This window comes from Rhyacophila brunnea, unplaced genomic scaffold (genome assembly GCF_057557595.1).
Source record: "Rhyacophila brunnea isolate RB1 unplaced genomic scaffold, BYU_Rbru_1.0 scaffold_8, whole genome shotgun sequence".
Classification (NCBI taxonomy): domain Eukaryota; kingdom Metazoa; phylum Arthropoda; class Insecta; order Trichoptera; family Rhyacophilidae; genus Rhyacophila; species Rhyacophila brunnea.
Window position 1 is genome coordinate 6,340,085 of NW_028233350.1, and position 22,051 is coordinate 6,362,135.

The following is a 22,051-nucleotide window of genomic DNA, read 5'->3' on the forward strand; positions in this document are numbered from 1 at the left end:
TCTCAACTGTAAAGCGAGATATTAGTGTATAGCAAAATAAAAATAGTGTTTAGATTCGTTACAATCACTGTATGTACATATAATTAATTATATACATATTTCTAAAAATGAGACCTTGAAATTTGACAAATATAATAGATAACTCATACATATTGTGCATACTGAGATGTATACTAAATAAACTAGGTAAGTCAGTGGCAATTGAAGGATTTCTTATACATAATTTACCGTCAACAATCTGGTAGGTAACAAACTATAGCCTAACTTAAATTAAAATGAAGGTATGTATGGATGTCTCAATACTATTTTGTTTTCAGATATCTATTCAGTTTTATTTAAATCTTAAAAAATCGATGATTTATTTGAAAAAAAACAAGCCTCTGATCAATACAGCGTAATGTGTATAAAAAAGATAAGAAAATACATTTATAAAAAGCAGAAATGTAACATATTAGAATGTTATGATGTGTATTATAGGGTAGTTGTAATATACATACATAAAGGTTATTTAAAATTAATAAAATGACAGTATACAAAACCAGAATTAATTGAGTATCTCAGTGTTTCCCAAACTGTGTTACGTGCATTTTTCAGTATTGCCAAAATATGCTAGATAAGATGGCAGAAAATTCTAGTTTCTAGACATAGTTTCTAGTCACTCAACTAAAACTGAATGTAGGTATGAACGAAATTTGATCAGCACATAAATGGTATAAGGCACAAAAGACCAACATAGCAAATCTGATGTAATATTCTAACTTTATTAGAAATTTCAAAGTCAGATTTCAACACCATAATATGAAAGATGCCTATTTTGCAAGTCACATGCATATTCAAAAATGGTGCATCAAAGTGATGCTGGTACCCGCGTGGAGGTTCGTGAAAATTTTGAAGGGATGCATGGTTCAACTTATTTTCGGTAATTTTAGCAACTGTGCACACCGAAAAAAAATATTTTGTATTTATAGTACAAAAAAATGTTTAAAATATTTCTAGCGCAGTACACTGCTAAAATATAAGTCATAAGTATGCTGTAGGTTTGGGAAACACTAGAATATTTGACGAGAGGTGTCAGATTGCATTTGTAAATGAAAAACTTTCACAAAGAATTAAGCAGGAATGCACCTAAAAACAATATTATGTAGTAATATTACATACTAATATTCCAGATAACCCGCTAAAAATATAAATAATTTAACAATTCATGCGTATATAGGTATAATATCTTATTATCATTCCTTTGATAAGTTTTAAAAGCCTAGTTTTTTTTTATATAAATTTTACTTTTACAACAAAGTAATTTAGAGAACTTATATAAATTCACTATAAATAATAATTTACTTATTAATCGTCGATGCGTCTTCTTTTAGTCTGTGTTTTCTTTTTCTTCTCCATTGCCTCCATTTTCATGTCTTCCAAATCCTCCATGATGCCTGGAAAAACAATACATAGATTATTCACTGGGCAAATGCTATCATCCTGTACTGGCTGCGAAAATGCATGCAAGGGCCAGAGAGAAGTAGAAACGGAGATCTTCATTTAAATTGAACCTTGATAATGGGATGCCTTATTGGCTAATACATATATACACATCCATAATTTGGAGATCTTAGCAAACTCTGTGAGGATTGGTTGTAAGATATTTGCTCAAACCTTTAGGCCTGTGCCCTGGATCCCATTACATATACAGTAAAACCTCGTAATACGAATTCTACGGGACCGAAAATTGAAAAAAAAATTTGAATTACGAAATATGAAATGTACGGAGTAAAAAAATACTAAAATTTTGAAGAAAATTTTTTTTGATTTTCATTAATTTCGTTTACGATCATAGATGTGCCTACCAAATTCCCGATATAATTCTTTCAAATTAAAATCTGTGCAAATACCATGCATCAATAATCCATTAATTGAAGTTACCAAGTAATGTACTGTCGAACAAGATCTTGTCTACGTGTTAAAATTATGAACTAACAATCCCCTTCAGTACAGATAATCGAAGTTCCGTTTTGAAATGAGGAACGCCCCCAAATTAAGACTATACTTCAGCTGAGGCATGGTCTAAAAACATTGTGACTACGCGACACGCAGATTGTGCAAACGACATGTGACGAACAAAACATAATTTGTCATAAAAAGTCAACATGCGTCCATTCAATGTTATGTTTATTGTTATATCCGATTGCAATGACATTTTGATCAAGTGTTGTGCCCTTGCCCGCAAAGGTTTCTGAATTAGTACAATCATCTTTTTCTTCTTCTATTTGTATGCGTTCTTATGCCATTCATCCGATTGTGATGAAATTTTGACCAGTTGTTGTGCGCACGCTCGCAAAGGTTTTTGAATTAGAACAACCATCTTCTTCTTCTTCTATTCGTATGCGTTCCTATACCATTAATCCGATTGCAATGAAACTTTGGTGAGTTGTCATGCGCATGCCCACGAAGATTTCTGATTTAGAAAATCATCTTCTTTTACTATTCGTATGCGTTCCTATACCATTCATCCGATTGCGATGAAACTTTTGTCAGTTGTTGTGCGCACACCTGCGAAGGTTTCTAAATTATTATTATATAAAATACAAAGTTTGTTGTTTGTTTGTTCCATCCAATTTTGGTTTTTTTTTTACTACATATTAATAACATTAATAACGTTTTCATATTTTGGATTCGATTTTAATTTAGTGTTCTTATGTTTGACCTTTACTCCTATTAGAATTATTTTCATATTGCCATAATGTATTACACAGATATTTTAATATTAAAAAAATAATTACCACTTATTATTTTTCAAATATCTAAGATAAATATAACCACGAAGCGACCCTGTGCGAAGCCGGGTACTTCAGCTAGTTAGTAATAATAATAATATATTCATTGTCATGTTTCTTTTTTGAGTAAATGCATAATGTTTTTTAGTCATCTTTACACGATTTAAGAATATATTCCTCCGATGCCATCACAAAAGAAATTGTCGTGCTCAACGCTCGACTATCGCTCTCCGATTGGCAACAAGTACGAAATTACGCCGCACCTATTGTTGAAAATTATTTGCCGTCTCACTGATGTATGCTCTTAATCATTTCATTTTACGCTCTCTTGTTGTACGGATCCATCAATTTACGTAATTTGAAGCTGTTTATAATAAAAATATGTCTAAAACCATACAAAGTGATATTCGAATTATTATTAGTAAACTTTTGGTTCTTTGCGAAGAAGAAAAAGAGTCGCATTTAAAAGGCGAGCCTATACAATATTTAAACAAGCCCCTAGCATGCGTTGCTGCCATGACAGGTATATCAAAATTCAGTGTTGTAATACTAGAAATATTTCCCCAACTATTGGGAATTATGTTTATATATTTATATTCTACAGTTGTGTGTATCGTAATCTACAGCGACTTCCTGTTATTGCCTAGAATCTAGGCAATCTAGATCTTGTTGTCAGACAGTAGGTAGGTATTTACCACCATGTCGATTCTGTTTAGGAAATAGGGCGTAACCCAAACAGAACAAATTTTACAGGAGAGGCAAGAAACGTTTTTTGAATGATTTTGGTTCAATATTAATAAAAAATAGGCATAGACATTGGGTGCATGATGATTGATGATTTGGTGTAGTATCTTTTTGATCTAATAATAATTAAAGAAGTTATTACAGAAAAATCATGAAAATTGAGGGTAAATGCTTTTTTCCTTAAATTAAATCTTAATTAAAGCTCAATAAAAACCTGAATTTAGATAATAAATCGGCATTTGTGGCTTACTTCCTTTTTACAGAACGTGTATTTAGTTGTATACATTGTTAATATCTAATAAAAGCACTTTTCGAAAAATCGAGGGTTACACCCTTTTTCCTAAATACTGTCGATGTGTTGAGCTGGAATTAAAAAAAAGTTTTTTTTTTTTTCCACTTTGTCAACATAATTTATTGTTTGGCATTGGTTCCCTAGTAAAACTATGTGACTATAGAATAAACAATTAAATACCTACAGCCCTGAAACATTACTGACTGAATTATTGTTTTACCTTTGAGTGGAGTGCAGTTGTGCCACTGATCTGTTAATGGGTCATAAAATGTTAGGATTATTTTTATTACGTTCATAAAATAAGCAATTTATGATGTTTTAAAAAAAGTCTCGTCACAATTTTCAATGTCTGGCTCATGAAATTGTGTACTTTATTACGATTTATTATATATTTTTATATGTCAGGACTCTGAAATCTTTACGTATTACGAAATTCGAAATAAAGGTATGGTTTTATAAGAAAATAATGTTTGAGGGACTATTTTTTCACGAAAATTTCGATTTACGGCGAATTTCGAATTATCCGTGTTCTTATTAACGAGGTTTTACTGTAATACGTGTTGATTGAAATGACATCATGTCATTTTTACCCAGCCAGCGGAATTCGAACCAGAAACCCATCAATAGGGATGTACAAATCCCTGTTCTGCAATAGGCAGCAAGAATATACTCGAGTTAAAAAAGCTGTAGAGACGCAGGCAGGCATATAATTTTATTAACATTTTGATAAAACACTTGGCCAAAAATAAAAGAGAACTTACCGATTTTTTTACTGATGTATTCTTCTCTCATAACTTGAGAGAAGTTTGACTCCATGTTGCGATCGTCATCATCAACATCCTTATACCTAAACAAAAATAATAACTGTTAATATTATTTTTCAGTTAAACCGAACTTTTCGAAAAATATACTGTCTTCATCTACATAAATATATAAATATTCAAATAAAATCTAGTTAGAATATATAGTATTGAGTGCATACCTGGATTTATCGTAACCAAATATTTCTTTAATGTATTTGGAGTAATCGTTTTTGTCTTCAGGTCCATCATCGATGAAATCGTCCAGTTCTGAATCGTATTCAGAATCATCTTCGTCCAGGATTTTTCCTATTACAAACAAATAATTAATGTAAACGATCGTTTGTCATAATGAAAATATAATTGACATCAGAGCATCGTAGAATATAGATAGTTATTCATTACAGTAAAGCCCATTTCATTTCAAAATTGTTGTAAAACAATTTATCTGACAATTTTCACCAAATCTATATTTAAAAATAATAAATATCATAAATTATTCAAATTAAAGGTTATATATTAATAAAAATAAGTCAAATTACTTTTGAAAGGTTGCTTTTCTTTTCTCCGATCCATATCCCTTGGGGGAAACTGTCGCGATCCCTTGACATCGGGTGGCGGAAATTGACGAGCCTTCTTCACGTCTGCCGGTGGGAATTGCCGCACCCCTTTCACATCAGCAGGAGGAAACTGTCGAACGGCGTTGCTTCCACTAGCGCCCGCCTGTTTGCCGGCGGGCTTCGCTTGAGCGGGAGGATTGGGCGGCTTCAGATTCTTTTTTGCTTCTGCCATACTTTTCTCTTTCGCCGCCTCGGCAGCTAAACGTCTTTGCATGAGCTCTCTGGGAGTGAGCGTGTTCCCTTTCGCAGACGGCGCCATCGGTTTACACTTCTGATCGTTAACTGTAGGCTTTCTTTCTTCCACTTTACCGGACGATACAGGCCGACTCTTCGGATCCGACTTAGCCGAATCCTTACTGGCATCTGGTTTAACTTGTTTCGAGCTTTGCGGATGAGAAGACGTTTTCTGGACTGAAGGATTACCGGATGTTTTGTGAGGCGTTTGATTGGGCTTGACAGCATTTAAATTTGACTTATTACTGGAAGGAATTGACAGTTTCGGTCTGGTATTATCAGATGTAGCCTTCTCTGGTAAACTTCTCTTTTCAGTTCTGCTATCACTTTTTATAAGATCTTTCGATTTGTTTTGTGAGCTCGAACTACTGGACGATCTCACATCTAAGCTTGATTTACTATTTGAAGGTTTGCTAGTAGGTTTCTCAGTATGTTTCGATGGAATATTAGATTTTGAAGTTGAAGGTTTCAGATTTTTATTAATGTCAGTTTTTGCTTCAGACCTTCTAGTGTCATCATCCCTCGACGGTCGGTCTTTTGAGGAGGAACTGCTACTTCTATTCCTATCTTTATCATTGGAGGAAGTCTTGCTTTTTTCACTTGACACAGGAACAGGATTCGGTTTCTTTGCATCGCCGTTTACTTTATCTGATAATTTCGGAATTCTAATTTGAAGAGGGTTGGTCGGTTTCGGCCGGGGCGGCTGCACCGACGGCGGTTGCTTTCTATTGGAAGAATTCCCTGTAAAGAAACGGGCATTTGATGTATTAATTCATTGAATTGTCAGGTTGCCAAAATGTCTACAGGATTACAGATTTTATAGCATCTTACAGGACACTGACTATACAGTACAACTTTAACATATTAGTATATGAAATTAAATGAATCAGTAAGATACTTCTATGTGCTTAAATGGATTGAGAAAAAATGGCGGCTTTTAAAATAATTAACTAGTTATTTATTACTCTACATCCATAGTGGATCAAACGTTTTCGATACATGCCTAGCAATCAAGTGAAACGTCATGATGTTGATATGCAATGTAAGAAAGGCGAATACATAATGAATTATTTGCGATATTTTATACTAGGTAATCGTTATAAAATGTATGGCATGTAAAGTAACAAATAAAATACGAAATTAACTAAGCCATGTTAAATATTAACCTGCAGCTTTCGTCTCTTTCGCCTCCTTCTCCTGGTCTCGTCTCAATTTAGCTTCTCTAAATGCTCTCAATTCTTCTTGCTCTCGTTTCTGCTTCTTGGTCATTAATCTTTCCGGTTCCTCTATCTTCTCTGGCTTTTTAGTCTCAATGACGGGTTCGAATTGCTTCTTTTCGGCAATTTTAAGGAGTTCATTGAAATCTAGAGGCGGTGGAGCAGGTCGTCTAGGTTTGGGCTTTTCTTCTTTTTTAATATTTTCCTGAGAATCTTCGGGAGGATCTGTAATTATTCCATTACTTTGTTAATATACCCATTAATAGTGGTAATAAAAAAAACATGTGTATTTTAAGATGTCCCTGGCCATAAAATAAATTAATACAATATGTACTAACAGACTGTGACATAACATTATGTATCAAATTACCCATTAATTTTATATTGTAATACTTGGTCACATAAAGTAGACTTGACATATTCTGTTCGCGCCTTTGCTCATCAGTTTAAAAAAAATTGTAATCTATGGCCAATAAAATTATTATGTACGCATATATGGTATGCCATCAGCTATCATGAAGAAAAAAACAGGATTCTGTAACAGCTAACAGACAGGATGTATTTGCTAATGCTACCAGATATAATGCAAACTCTTACAATCGGGTGAAACAGGTCTATCGCTCGATCCATTGTGAGTTCTTCTCTTTCGCTTGTGAGGGAGGGCTTCTTCTTCTTGGTGCCGGAGTATGGCGGCCTTCACCCGATCTTTAGTACTAGACAAATCAAAATTCACAACCTTTTTACTACTCGCGAATTTTTTATCTTCATCGGGAATAGTTTTGTATTTGTCCATCATTTTGGAATAGAATGCGGACGCCTCTTGGGATACGTAACCGTAGTCGTCTTCGTCAGGCTGATCGGGCCCGTTGACGGTGACAGCGGTGTTCACATTGTCGACGGCGTCCTCCAACACTGATTTATTGGCCGACTTTATGACTTTGAGCATCTTTTTGATTTTATTAGTGGCTTTTGTGTCCCGCATAGCGAGGAGTTCATTTCGTTTTCTCTTGGCTTCTTCTACCTTCGATCTTTCTTCCTCTTCTTTCTTCGCAAGGAATTTTTGAATATTAGATGATAGCGTTTTGGATTTATTCTCTTTCTTTGGAGGCTCAAACTTTGTCTTGTAGAACGCACTCTGAAAACAAGAAATTAATAAATATCTAGGTAAACGTTAACAATACATCTTGTATATTATATTTGGATACATACATGGGTCAATACGTGCACACACCTGAAGAATAATAAATGTTAAATATTTACGTAATGAATCAATAACCAGTGACCTACATTTTATACAAAATAATAATTGTACCTTATATCTTCAGGGAATGCTTTAAAAAAAACAATAATGCAAAATTGATTGGTAAAAATATAATATGCGCCATAAGTATACATACATTTTTATGAAAATGTATATTCTATCGGTGTTAAAATAATATGTGAAACAACTTATTATTTGTATTTAAATATATTAATAAAATATGCATAAATAGCTTGAGTACATAATGTATTTACAATAAATAAACGTCTAAATGACAAAATTCAGCAGATAAGCTAAATATGGTTAATTAGTCATAATAAGTCCAGAAAATCACAATCCTAGTAGGTATTGTATTATTACTTTCAGAGGACATACACATAACCTTAATTTTTCCAAATAATGCAAACACAGCATTCTTTCAACATATTCTTTCAGTTCTACTTTAAGAACTGCCTAAAGTTAATAAACCTATAATAAATGACACGAAATCAAATAGATAGCATTCCCTGCATTATTAAATGTGACAGTAGCGAATTACCAATATGTTTGTACACTTTCCATATTGAGAATTATACTGTTTATCGACAACATAAATACGGCTGTTCACATTCAGTGTGTGTTTTCAATAAGTTTACTTATAAATGTATGAATTTTGTATATAAACGACTCGCATGACAGCTGGGAATAAATTATCATAATATTCATTAAAAATAGATCATAACAGCGATTTGCCTACCCCACTTCCACTAGACTTCTCATTTTTTTGTGCAGCATGAAGAATTGATCCGAAATCCATAGTTAGTTAATGAAATGTTCACAATCACACAGATAAATATCAACTAAATAACATTTCACGATCTATTACGTGTAAAAAAATGAACTAAATTCTCCTGAAATCCATTTGTGACTGATTCATGGACAGTGCTACCCTACTTTAAAAATTATTATTCCCTATAAAAAATATTTTTCCCGAGAAAATATGAAATAAATATTTTTTCCCAAAAAATATTTTTAATTGAATTTGATCGCTAAATTGATTTTATATACCTAGGTATTATTAATTCTAAACTAAGGTACCTATTATTACCAACACTTTCAACTAGTTTATTGCTATGTTTTTTTTTTTCAATAAAACAAAATACAAATTTATTAATCTATCGTTTTCAATGTATAAGCACTTTTTAGGTTAATTTTCGACTCTTTGCGTAAGCGGCTTTATTCATAAGATTCGCGGTGGTTTTCGAAACATTTTACTCGAATTTCCATCACACGTTCCATCGGGATCTACTAAAAAATACCTACCGTGGATCACGCCTACGTGATGAGATAATGAATCAGACCCATAATGAAGGAGGGAGAGACAAGATGTTTTAAGTCTAATTTAACATAATTGGCGCCTATTTTCAAAATTCAATATGACGTTTCTATAGTAACACAGTCCTTTTCTTGTGGGAAAATAACAATCTCTTATCTGACAATAAAAGGTGCAGTGATTCGGTAGTAATATAAAAATATTAATTTAAAAAATGGAGGAAATTAAAAAGAAAAGCATTCACCACACAGCACTAAAATTAGCTGAAGAAATTAAAAATATGCCAATGTACAAACCCTTTTACAATGATGTTCAGGTAGGTATTAAAAATTATAATTTGTTCTGCATGGCTATGTCGCGTCAATTTTGAAATGCGATTATTTTTCATTGTAGAAATTGGCAGCATCATCAAGTGTAACAAAAGACGATTTTAAGGATACATTATTAACAGAGATGAAAGAAAAGGGGCTAGAGACAGATCTACGAAATACTGTCTTTCAATGGATAAGATCTCAACAAAGACCAGAAAAGGTATAAATAAAACAATCTTACAATCAATTTTTTGGAAAATAATTCTAAACATATACTTAAATAAACATTAATTAATCAAACGTTTAGAAAACAGGTGCAAATTTACCTTCAAGCTTGCTTTATTTTAATATAGTAATATAATATTACTTTCATAAATGACTATCAGTCTAGTTTATACAAGATACCAGTGGTTCTCGTGTAAAATTTAACTGTGGCCGCACAATTGACATTGATCTATGGAAACGTCTGGTGGCCGCACCAAATTTCAATTTTGTTGTGATTAAAAAAATGAAAGCTAAATTTTATTTACTAAAAAAATGGATCAATTCATTTATGTCCATTTAATAAAAGACGTTTGAACATTTTAGTAAATTCCTCAATACTCCCTTTTTCCAATGCGAACCGCATGGCTGCTTCTAAATATACATCTGTCAACTGGCTTCGATATTTGTTTTTTATGAAGTGCATTACACTGAATGATCTTTCACAGTATACAGTAGTAGGAAAAATCGATAATATTAATAAACCAATTGTTGCCAATTCTTTGAATTGACTTGATTCTTGGTCAACGTATAACTTTGACCAAAATTTTTCAACCGCGGCATTATTAAAATAGTTTTTAAGTACTTGGTCATGACTCATTTCCAATAACGCATATTTAACGTTAGCCCAGTTAATTGAATTAAATTGAAATAATTTGTAATTGATTAAATTAAAAACTGAAAATGATGTTGGTGGCCGCAGAAAAATCCTCTGGTGGCCGCACATTAGAACTACTGTACTAGAACGAAGGTAAATCATGGCTTGTTTATTACAGGTAGATAGGTTTTCTTACATGCGTAAAGCAAATACGCAATGGGAAAAAAGAATACATAAATCCTTAAACTCAATGTGTGCTGATTTAGGGATATCATTGGCTAAATTACGAATTGCAGCAGATCGAGATGAACTGACTGAGAAATGGAACGAGCTAAGCACTTATGACACAGGTATTTTATAACTCATAAAAAATGTTATTACTTGGTTATTACCATACAAAATAATAAAATAATAAAGTGATTGGTAGTTCGGCATCTTTATAATACAATGAAATTATGCTAAGTTTTTTATATGTGTGAACCTCAGAGTAATAATATAAAGAGAGTGACTATTGTGCGACAAAATGAAGCCATGTTTCTTGCGTATAACGCACAGTAGAACCTCAACTTTATTATTATTAGCCAAATTTAAACACAAGATAGTTAAACATATTTTTTACTAAATTAACTAAAAATAATTCTTTCTTTTCTTTTGACCATGTCCGATCCTAATAGGATCATATGGGCCTCCACAGAGTGGAGGTTTGTATTAACAGATTTTTATTTTTACGAGAAATGGACTCTGAATACTCTGACTTTTTATTTAACACAAAAACAATAAATTTCAGCGATACATGCTCGCAGTTTTTAAATGAATGTTATCATTCAAGTCAATATTTACCGGCCACGTTTACAAAAAATATCCGTAGAAAGTCTATCTTACTCTAACTGCGGTGATATAAGTGTGCCGAATGCTTTCTCACTCGCACTTATGGTTCGTTTTTGTTCAGGCCTTGAGTGTGAACATTTTTTCACTGCGTAACTATTATTAAGCCGGAAAATATTAATTTTAATAGGTGCCCAAAATCAATCTGAATTAAATATTATATTGTCGGAAAGTCTTCAAATTTACCAGTGGCGAAGGGTAGAGGTACGCTGTTATAAATAATTGTTCACACTAAGCTTTGTCAGTCACACTAATTATTTGCTTTCATTGAACTATGAATAAAAATTACAGATGGTGTTAGTTAATTTTTCAAATTCAATAAAAACCATCGTAGTGGAGATTTGATAAAAATAGTGTACAGTTTGTTTTCGTTGAATCAAGAGTACAAATTATTGCAGATGGTGTTGGTTAGTTTTTTTTAATTCATTCCCTGAAAATAACCATGCCCATGAAGCCCTGCCTAACCAAACCATAATAGATAAAAAATATTTACACTACTAGAGAGTGAAGAGACTATTTTTTAACGGAGAATGGTTGTCAGGCATTAGATTGGCCCAACCCATCTGCCCCCATGGTCTGGATCAAACACACATTGAAGTGATTTTTGAAACATTTTATTTTTCACCTACAATTTAACAGACGAGCACTCAGTCAATACTCCACAGCACAATGATTAATAAAAACATTTTCACATTTTTGACAGATTTGACTAAATACAGACCGGTCTATGCCCCCAAAGATTTTTTGGAGGTTTTGCTATCGTTGTCTGGACCGGGATATGAGAGACAAGAGTAAGAACTTACATAATTGTTTAAATGACGTCAAATTATACAATAATAATAAAACAATTATTCAGCGCTCGAAATGGAAAATTTTACGAACCGGAGCGCTTGATAATTTTACGAAAATATTAACATAGTTATTTAATTTCATAATAATTTGTATTTAAAAAAAAATGTGTTAAATATTTTGTTATATTATGGCCTACGTAGCTCAGACGGTCAAATAAATTTTCCACGAGACGGAACGATAATTTTGGGGATTTTATGAACCGGAACGGTGCTCTGAGCCCTGTGAAACATTTAATATCATAATAATTTCATTTTATCATGAACAATAATTTAGCAGTGGCACAAAGCCCACTTAGTCGGGTATCCGAAGAAAATAGTGTATACCTAACATAGAGAGTCATCCATGTGGCATGTATCGTCGGATCCCTTTAAAATTCGTTTTAATATGTCAACCCGGTTAAGATTCTATGATTCTTTTCCGCGCAAGCTATCGGTTCGACACAGCTGAAATAGACAATTCGTCGATGAGAGGCCGTCCACATATAACGTCACACGATTTTGGCTATTTTTAACCCCCCCCCCCTCCCCGTCGTCACATAACCTGTCTATATTACGTCACATTTTTGGCATACCCCCTCCCCTATACGTTAAAAACAGATTTTTTTAAAAATATTTATCCCTAAATTCCCGATATTATGTTTTCAAACCATTATATATAAATATTTTTTATACTTGACATATCACATTTTCACTGACCCCCCCTAGAGTGTGACCTCATATATAACGGCCCCTATATATTTATTTTAAATTGTTGTTTAATTATTATTTAATTTCCCCTTATAAACCGTGAAATTGACTGAAATTATTTCTTAGGAAAGGTTCACTGCTTTGGTTTTTGGCACTGTCAAGTTTTCTAATAAAGATATTGCCAATGTAATTACTCGCGGAAGTTACATTACTTTGCTATTTAGTAGATACACTAAATATAATTACCATTAAATGAAATATTGTGTAGAATGTAGATGACACTGTTGTCGCGGTGATCTGTGTTAAAGATATACTTAGGTATTATTATTATGTTCATGCTCATTGGTATATAATTATAAAATATTTTTTAAGACTGCTTAGTAAAGGTGCATTTAGACCAAACGAACAAGAACGTAGAGCGAGAGCCAAAGCATTGTGTTCATACTCGGCTGGTGTAAACACCTAGTGAACGATATCCATAAAACAAGTTTAAACTAAAACTAATCGTATAGGTATGTCCGGCAGCGAGCGAAGAACACTTTGACAAAACCGCTCCATCAGCGAGCGCGACTGAACACAAAAGAATGCTCAACGCGACTGTGCTCTCGCTCTAGCATGCGCTTAGATCAAACGAACGAGCATTCTAGCTAAATGTAGCGAATCTCCGCAAGATCCAAAAGAATGCTAGCTCGCTCGACAAAAATCGTTTACGTCAAGACAATTTTGCTGGAGTGGGGGAAGAACGAACATTCGCTTGGTTGGTCTAAATGCTGCTTATGGTTCGATGAAACTGAGCTACTTTACAAGTTACAAGCCAGCGAATTTACAATCTGCTTGTAAACTCGCGCAGTGTCATCATCTAGCTAACCGATCGAACTAGCTAACAAGCAGATTGTAAACAATTTACTGAGAAAAGTTGAAAAGGGCTACTTTACACGCTGCACGCTGGCATGTGGGCCGATATGTAGAGCAGTAGAGCGATAGTGGCGACCTCCCAGTAAAAAAACCAACTACTAAATACGTCCTGTCAAAATAGTACCAAAAATGACGGTTTCAACTCGCTAGCTTATTGACTTCTGAGGCGTGTGGAAAGTTTTGTGTGTCATCTTCACAATCGCACTAGCTAACTCGCCCACTTTGTCATTGAGCCTTTAAGAAGTCTTCGCTACTGCATTAAGCATAATAAGTCATACCAGATTGGCCTTGCACATGAACTAAGCGTGTACTTCACAAAGTTTTATTATCACTAATCTACATACATCACTTTATTTGTGTCGCTGAGTTTCAAAACCCGCTATAACACTTTTTCATTATGTTGAGAAAAACAATAAAAACTTTTTGAACTAAAAAGGTTTTTGAATGTTTCAGTAGTGTTATAGCGGGTATTGATAGATGCATTGATTTTGTTTCATAAATGACGGTTAATCGTAGCGGATTTTGAAAGAGGCGATAAAATTTTCATGTAGAGATTTTAATAACGAATCCATCGATATATATATTTTAATTATTTCAAAAAAGTGTTATAGCGGGTTTTGAAACTCAGCGACACATTTGATTATTGACAAACGATGGTTAAATAGAATATTATTTTTAATGTCGATTATTCAGATTATCTTCATCTTATTTGGTGTGAATATTCGAGATTTTAGTGCTCATTTAAAATCTCACTTATTACCTTAAAACTTGTTTTTTTTAATGCAGAGGAGAGCCTAAATGGGAATTTTCACATATACCGCTGAAAGTTAAAACACTGGAGCAACTAGTAAGTGATATTTAATATGGATCTTTTCTAAAATTAACTATTTTTGGATGCATTATTGGAAATGCATAGTCTTCAACATCATTAATTTTTCAGAATATAACTCTGTACATCCAGTTAAAATATAACACTGCCTATGCAATTGATGTTTAGTGGGTCTCGTTGTTGAGGGACGAGACCGCTGTGATTGGAGATGACCAGGAGGTGTAGATGGAGAGTCGTAGGAGAGATGAGAAGTCGAGATTTGGTGGTGGTTGCTCCGATGGATGGAGAGAGAGTTTTATTTGCAGCGTAAACAGTCGGTACAAGAGTACTATGTTACAAGAGCGTTATGTTAGAATACTTATGATACTGTTCCGAGGCCCGAATCTCGGTGAAACAGAATGCTGTGCGGAGCGACTGACACGAAGTTTACTGATCGGACTGAGATTAAGATTGATACTAATAGGTATTTAGACTGACTAACTCATCAACTGTGACCTGCTAATTATATGCATGAATATTCGATAAATTGTTGATGCTGATGAAGTTTGCAATTGAGAAATCTGCTGGCCTCCACATTATTGCACTTCGAACGTTTCAATCCCATCGAAGAATGTCACGTGTGTAGAATATGCTGACTGTAGATGCGACGATTGTGCGATAGTTTAAATGACTTGCTAATTCTTACACTGTCAAAATAATGCTGACGAGGCCTGAAGTCATTGACAGCTACAGATGTTTTAATTTTGACAGTCAATATCAGGGACGATCGGTCCAGCGAGACACTGGAAGATCTTCCAGCAGGCCGACAATATTCCAGAATTTTAATTATTTTATTAAACATATGTGTATATAATTATAGACTCCAAAATTATAATATCACAGAAATTTGAAACAGTCAAATCCAATTCCTTGGTCCTTGTTATGTTGTGTTTATTACCTTTTCATCCCCCACCTAACCATCTAATATTCGACAAGATAATTCATCCTTTTTTATTTCAACTTCAAAATTGAATTGATCATGAATTTGAAAATTTTAGTCTGGTCTCAGGCCATCAATCATTAAACACTAATTAGTTTATAAATATATTTTATTTTATATAATGTTTACGATATCGGTTAATAGAGATCCCAATACGTTGAGATGTCTCGCGGTGAACCGATGCTCGGAGTAAACCCCAGCATGGCGAGCGCCATCGTAGGATTTCCCACACTGGAGGCAGAGCGAGTGGCTCTGGGTACTCGAGTGGTCGCATTGGGATACGCCCCCATCTCTCAGCAGTACCTTAAACGGGGTTGCCCCCGTTGCCTGCGCGCGCAGATCTGGGCGCAAGTCTTAGGGACCGATGTCTATCCGCAGGTGAATTCAATCCGTATACACTCAATTCCATGAATATCAATTCTTAGATCCGTGCCAAAATTGGATACATTACAATATAAAATATTAATAAATGGAGTATAATTAATTTTTCATTTTTTACAGCATGTGGAATACTATAAATCCTTGAAATCATCGGTAATTCAAATCGATTTGATGATCGATAAATTGATTTTCAAAGACGTCCAGTTGACCGCGTCCAACGACGATCAGTATTTTGTGTTTGAAGATCTATTATATCAGGTAATAATTGCATTGAAAGATGGCGGCCAGTTTTAATATTTTGTCATAATGTACATAATATTACCAGGACCTCTCACGTAAAATGCCCCCCTCTGATATGGAGTGATTGTTCATCTAAATATTAATGGTTAGCTATCGCTTCATAACCAACTGTTAGCAATGCTTCAAAAGTGCATCAGTAAGAATTATCCTGTGATGAAGTTACAATAAAATTATCTTTTGATAAAGTAGTTAGTGAAAATCATATGACATAATCAATAATTTTTTAATTGCAAATTGCTCTCATGTAATGTTGTTAATTAGCAATCAAAAGTTTATGATGACAACTTTATATGATTATATGCCATGTTTCAGGTGATGCTGTGTTTTTCACGTGATACAGAAGTCCAGGCGACGTTAAAAAATATACTCGGTGTGCCTATGACCACAACGGTAAAAGGAAAACAGTCAGGAGCGGATTGCCTAATAAATTTTCCGCCTAGTGGCGTTATTCCTTTTCACGGATTTTCGATGTACGGTGGGTGCAGGCAACTTTCTCACGATCATGTCATATCGTATCCACACTCTCGCCGAGACTACCCTAGCAAGGCCAAGAGCAAGAGTGTAGTAGGTGCGTTCAGCCCCCCTCGTACCAAATCGACTGTGTTTAGGAAAAAGGGCATAACCTCGATTTTTCGAAAAGTGCTTTTATCAGATATTAACAATGTATACAACTAAATACACATTCTATAAAAAGGAAGTAAGCCGCAAATGCCGAATTATTATCTAAATTCAGGTTTTAATTGAGATTAATTATGTTTTAATTTAATGAAAAAAAGCATTTACCCTCAATTTTAATGATTTTTCTGTAATAACTTCTTTAATTATTATTAGATTTAAAATATATTGCACCAAATCATCAATCATCATGCACCCAATGTATGTGCCTATTTTTTAAAAAATATTAAACTAAAATCATTCAAAAAACGTTTTTTGCCCCTCCTGCAAAATTTGTTCTGTGAGGGTCACGCCTTTTTTTCCTAAACACGGTCGAAATAGTATCAGGGAAAGTCTCACCGAGAGTGTGGATCTGGCATCAAAGGTGAGTGAATATCAATGATGTAGACTAAAATAAATATGATCGTTTCCAGCCACACCCTTCTGTTACCTGTACGATGATCCCGTAAAGCTGTACTTCACCTTCAGGTCGTTTTATATAAGATACTGGCATCAACTGCACAATATATCCACCCATCCACAGGTGACATTATTTATTATCTATAACATTTTTATCATATATATTTAAAATTCATACATACACACTTCTGTGTTAAAACAATTCAGTTGATTTAAAATGAAAATGCATACTTGAATTTGTTATCATAGTTGTTACATAAGTTTAGTGTACATGTTGAAAATTTTTTAAATGAGGCGTCTATTTCAAAAACCCGGTTAATTCAAAATCTGTAGGTATGTAATTTCACACAATATTTATATTCTATATCGACCGTGTTTAGGAAAAAGGGCGTAACCCTCACAGAAAATTTTTTACAGGAGGGGCAAAAACGTTTTTTAAAAGATTTTGGTTTAATATTTTTAAAAAAATAGGCACATACATTGAGTGTATGATGATTGATGATTTGGTATAACATTTTTTCGATCTAACATTATTAAAACTGAGTGTAAATGCTTTTTTCTTTAAACTAAAACTTAATTAAAGCTCAATTAAAACCTGAATTTAGATAATAATTTGGTATTTGCGGCTTACTTCCTTTTTACAGAACGTGTATTTAGTTGTATATATTATTGTTAATATCTAATAAAAGCAATTTTCGAAAAATCGAGGGTTACGCCCTTTTTCCTAAACACAGTCGATATCATAAAACCCGCTAAAACCGTGATGTTTTAAAAAACTAAACCGATATAATATTAAAGAGGTACAAACATATCTTTTGACAAACAGCAATATGTTGTAACTCACAATTCACAAAATAAATGTTACAGGAGGCACAAAAAACTGTATATAATGCAATGTATGATGAAACTGTAAATAGTTTCTTCTATATATTTGTGTAGCATACGACGCAGACCAAGTAAAAATTTAACATATTATCCCCTTTGAAAGCATATGACATTTTTTGGTTTTATGTATTTTTAACTTAAAAACTATTCATCAAAAACAGATGTGTATATTATTAAAACTCCTCACTCAAATCAACAAAAATGTAAATTTATCGAAATTGGTGGGTTACGACATATTGCTGTTTGTCAAACGATATGCTAATAATAATATGTCGAATCTTAGTTCGGTTAAAATACATAATCAATTTGCTACCTTGGTCACCGATGCACTATTGTATAAGTTCAAATCCTCATTACCTCTTATTGCAATTATTAAGAGTTGATTGGCTAATAAAAATGGCATTTTATTCTAATTTCAAAATACACTATGGTAGAAAAAAAAGACTTATATTTTATGCTTGAAATAAAAAATGTCGTTTACCATAAATATTGAATTGTGAATATATCGGTATTTGGAAATAGGCACCTCATTTTTCGATTTTATTATATACACATTCCTTTTTCTCTACAGGGCATAGTGTCGTTGTGTTTATTATATGAACGATTACTGCAAGCATATGAGCCTGTTCTCTGGTCACACTTCAGAAGTGTAAATGTAGAGCCGTAAGTACATGTTTTTACCAGACATTTTTTTTTGTAACCAGTAAGCCAGACATTAGTCATTTTTCTAGCCGGTTAGAGACTTCAAAGGTTCAACCAATAAAGGAATCACTGAGTTACACTTACCAATTCGACCATACTAAAAACCTTCCAAGTCGTGAAGAGGTTGATAGGCTCCCTGTTTATTAGTCTAAATTCACCTATTTGAGACAGACTATTTGAGGAAAGATACTACAGACCTACATACATCTACAAATTATACAAATAAATGCATAAAAACTTTTTACAAACATTTTAAATTGTTTTATACAGATGTCCATGTTTTTCGTATTCCACTGTAGACAGAAAACATGTAAATGCACTAATAAACAAGCAAGTATGAACTTACTCTTTCACCTTAAATAGTGCAACCGTGTGGTTTCGTGGAGTGTTACTATGATTATTTATGATGTGACTGTCAAAACTAGATTTAACTTGATAGCAATGTTTGCAAGCCAAGATAATATGTGTTCAGTTTCAAACAAATGTTTGTTTTAGCTAGGGGCAAAAGTTTACAAACAATTTATTGTGTAATTAGTTTGCGGCCAAAAGTTACCAAGTATAATGTACTGTTTATTGTTAGCATCCGAGTGGTGGTGAAATGGCTGGTGCGGGCATTCAGCGGACACCTGCCCCCCGAGCAGTTGCTGCTGCTGTGGGACACGGTGCTGGCCAGAGACTCTCTGGAGCCGCTGCCTCTGCTGGCCGTAGCCATCGTCTCCTTCCGCCGGGAGAGCATCTGCCAAGTGCGCACCGCGCAGAACATCGAGGCCGTCCTGGCCGACCTCTCCACCATTTCCGTCATGACCCTTCTCCAGCTGTCGCTCATGAAAGAGTAACGTTTTATATCTCGTTTACGCTAAGGCAATGAATTGTAATTCAACATAATCCATTTTTTTACTTTTGGAAATATTTTTTGTGATAAAAAATAATATAGGTACATAATATAAAATTTTTTTTGCTAAAAGAATGTAGCTAACATAAGTGTTGTTTTTAAATTGAGGAGTTAAAGATTAAAAGGATCTAAGTCCAGACATCAACAACTCCCTGACAATAGACTTCAAAATTAAAAATTGTACTACACATTGTTCTAATATTTTGTAAAGGTCCTTTTAAACGTCAGTTCTGTTTTAGTCCATTCAATTTTGAAACGGTAGTGTTTTTAGACGATCAGTTGTCCGTTCAGTAGAGGTTTCAGTTGCCAGGTCAGTTCAGAATCGGCGGTGTATATTTACATATTTTTTATCCACTAAAAATGAATATTATTTTTATAATTACTTTCTAAACATACTGCTTGGTCTAATGCAGTACCTTTATATAAAGAAATTATAATATTTCAATTAAAATTAGAAAAGTATGGCATATATATTATATGGCAACATAGTAATTTACACGTCAATTTAACTGATAGAAAATTCATCCTGTCTCGTATCCGTTTTGGTTTCAGTCGAGCGCTGTAGTTTTGCATTTACACGTCAGTTTAACGGACAGCTCGACGGAAACGGAGACTGATTGGATAGCAAAACTGATCGTTTAAAAGCACCTTAAATGAGATCTCGTTCCCGGTGTGTTTTAATGTTTATTAGTGTTTGAAGGGGGACGTGTCAAAAAAAAACATTCAAATTAGAAACGTTGCTATGAATATAATATAAACAAACCATATTACAGTGAGGTCAGATAGTCACATTAGCCCTTCTTAATTCCTGTGAATTAGAAGAAATTCCATCTGCGCATGTATGTATGTACAAGGTTAAATTGTTCTTCTATAATAAGATTTTATATGCAGGAGTGGAATATACATAAATATAACTTTTTAATCCTTTTCACACACATGTCACATGATATACCCTTTTAATCCCCAGCCCCTCAATAATTCCTTCATTTGCCATAATATGACCATTTCAACAATAGTGATAACTGGTGATTTTATTAAATCACATCATTAATTATTTTCATATTTGAATACCTACGACTCATGTCTTAATGCTTTGTTGTAAACTATATAAGATTATTTATAATGAGATTTACGAAACACAAAATTGATAATATGTACAAGTAAAAGTGAGGAAAACGATACAATAAAATACTGATTTAATATTTTACGTTATTTGAATGGTGTAAACAAAAAAAAAAACAAACAGAATGACAAAATAACACCTTGTGTAACCCTGGCCTTTAAACACTGCAGACCTGTCTATAATTAGAAATGCACACGTGTATCTGTAATTCTTTGATTAAGTATTTGTTTAATTAAATAAAACACAATTTTATAGTACTTTATTAATTAAATTTTGTACCGGTTTCATCCTCTTCATGAGTTGATAATGTCCTAGAATGGACCTAGAATGGCCAAAGGCGAAGGCCTAGAGTAACTGAGGTAATAACAACTCAATAATTCCAGCGTGATACATTCCATTTGCAGTGGGTACAATGGAAGAAAGCTGCAGGTGTTAAATGCACTAAAATAAAATGGGACTGCAGAAACTATACACAAATAACAGGAAAACGTGAATTTCAGGCATGTAAAATCGGGGTTCCATTATATCACAAAAGAAATTGTAATAAATATTTGAATAAAACTATACGAGGCGTCTAATTACAAAAAGCGACAAGTCCACAATTCAATATTTTCGGGAAACAACGTTTTTATGTTTCAAGCTTCAATTATTTGTTTTAATGTGAGATTATTTTTTCCGTTGTATTCTATGTCGAAATGGCAATTTGTTTCAGCCGATAAACTCTTAAATGTAATAAATATAGGAAAAATCAAATTGGACGTAGCGCTATTTGTACCTTACTTTTTAATTTACTCCGCATAAGGCACATATTTCCGTGGCACTGTCATGAGTTTACCAGATGCTACAGCATGGGAAACGCCCTTTTCAATATTGAACGTTCCCTTATTGGGTGACTTAAGCACGCGCGAAATCAACCAAGCTTTAAATAATATGAAACACGGACTTGGCGCTTTTTGTAATAAATCGAGACTTAAAATATTTTTTTTCGTAGGGTTATGTCGCGTTTTGGAATTTATAGATCAATACATATTGTGTAAAATTATACAAAGAATACGTGCGTATTTTTTTCTCGATTTTGACCAAATGTGGACTTATTCGCTTTTTGGAATTAGACACCTCATATATAA

The 22,051-nt window shown here is 33.5% G+C and overlaps 2 protein-coding genes across 2 annotated transcripts; one reads left to right on the forward strand and one right to left on the reverse strand.

Moving 5' to 3' along the window:
* Nucleotides 1-52: 52 nt before the first annotated feature.
* LOC147063861 (protein SPT2 homolog) lies at nt 53-8,848 on the reverse strand. Its single transcript, XM_085958728.1, has 7 exons — nt 8,676-8,848; nt 7,276-7,813; nt 6,628-6,903; nt 5,150-6,202; nt 4,790-4,916; nt 4,569-4,654; nt 53-1,433 (listed from the first exon to the last, which is right to left on the reverse strand). The coding sequence occupies exons 1-7, from the start codon at nt 8,733-8,735 to the stop codon at nt 1,345-1,347; spliced, it is 2,229 nt and encodes a 742-aa protein (XP_085814854.1). The 5' UTR covers nt 8,736-8,848; the 3' UTR covers nt 53-1,344.
* A 617-nt stretch (nt 8,849-9,465) lies between these two features.
* LOC147063862 (TBC1 domain family member 19) lies at nt 9,466-19,745 on the forward strand. The gene is made up of 11 exons (XM_085958903.1): nt 9,466-9,567; nt 9,645-9,782; nt 10,600-10,771; nt 12,010-12,097; nt 14,546-14,606; nt 15,712-15,945; nt 16,069-16,206; nt 16,561-16,723; nt 17,337-17,446; nt 18,779-18,870; nt 19,490-19,745. Exons 1-11 carry the CDS (start codon nt 9,466-9,468, stop codon nt 19,743-19,745), a joined length of 1,554 nt encoding a protein of 517 aa, XP_085815029.1.
* Nucleotides 19,746-22,051: the final 2,306 nt, after the last annotated feature.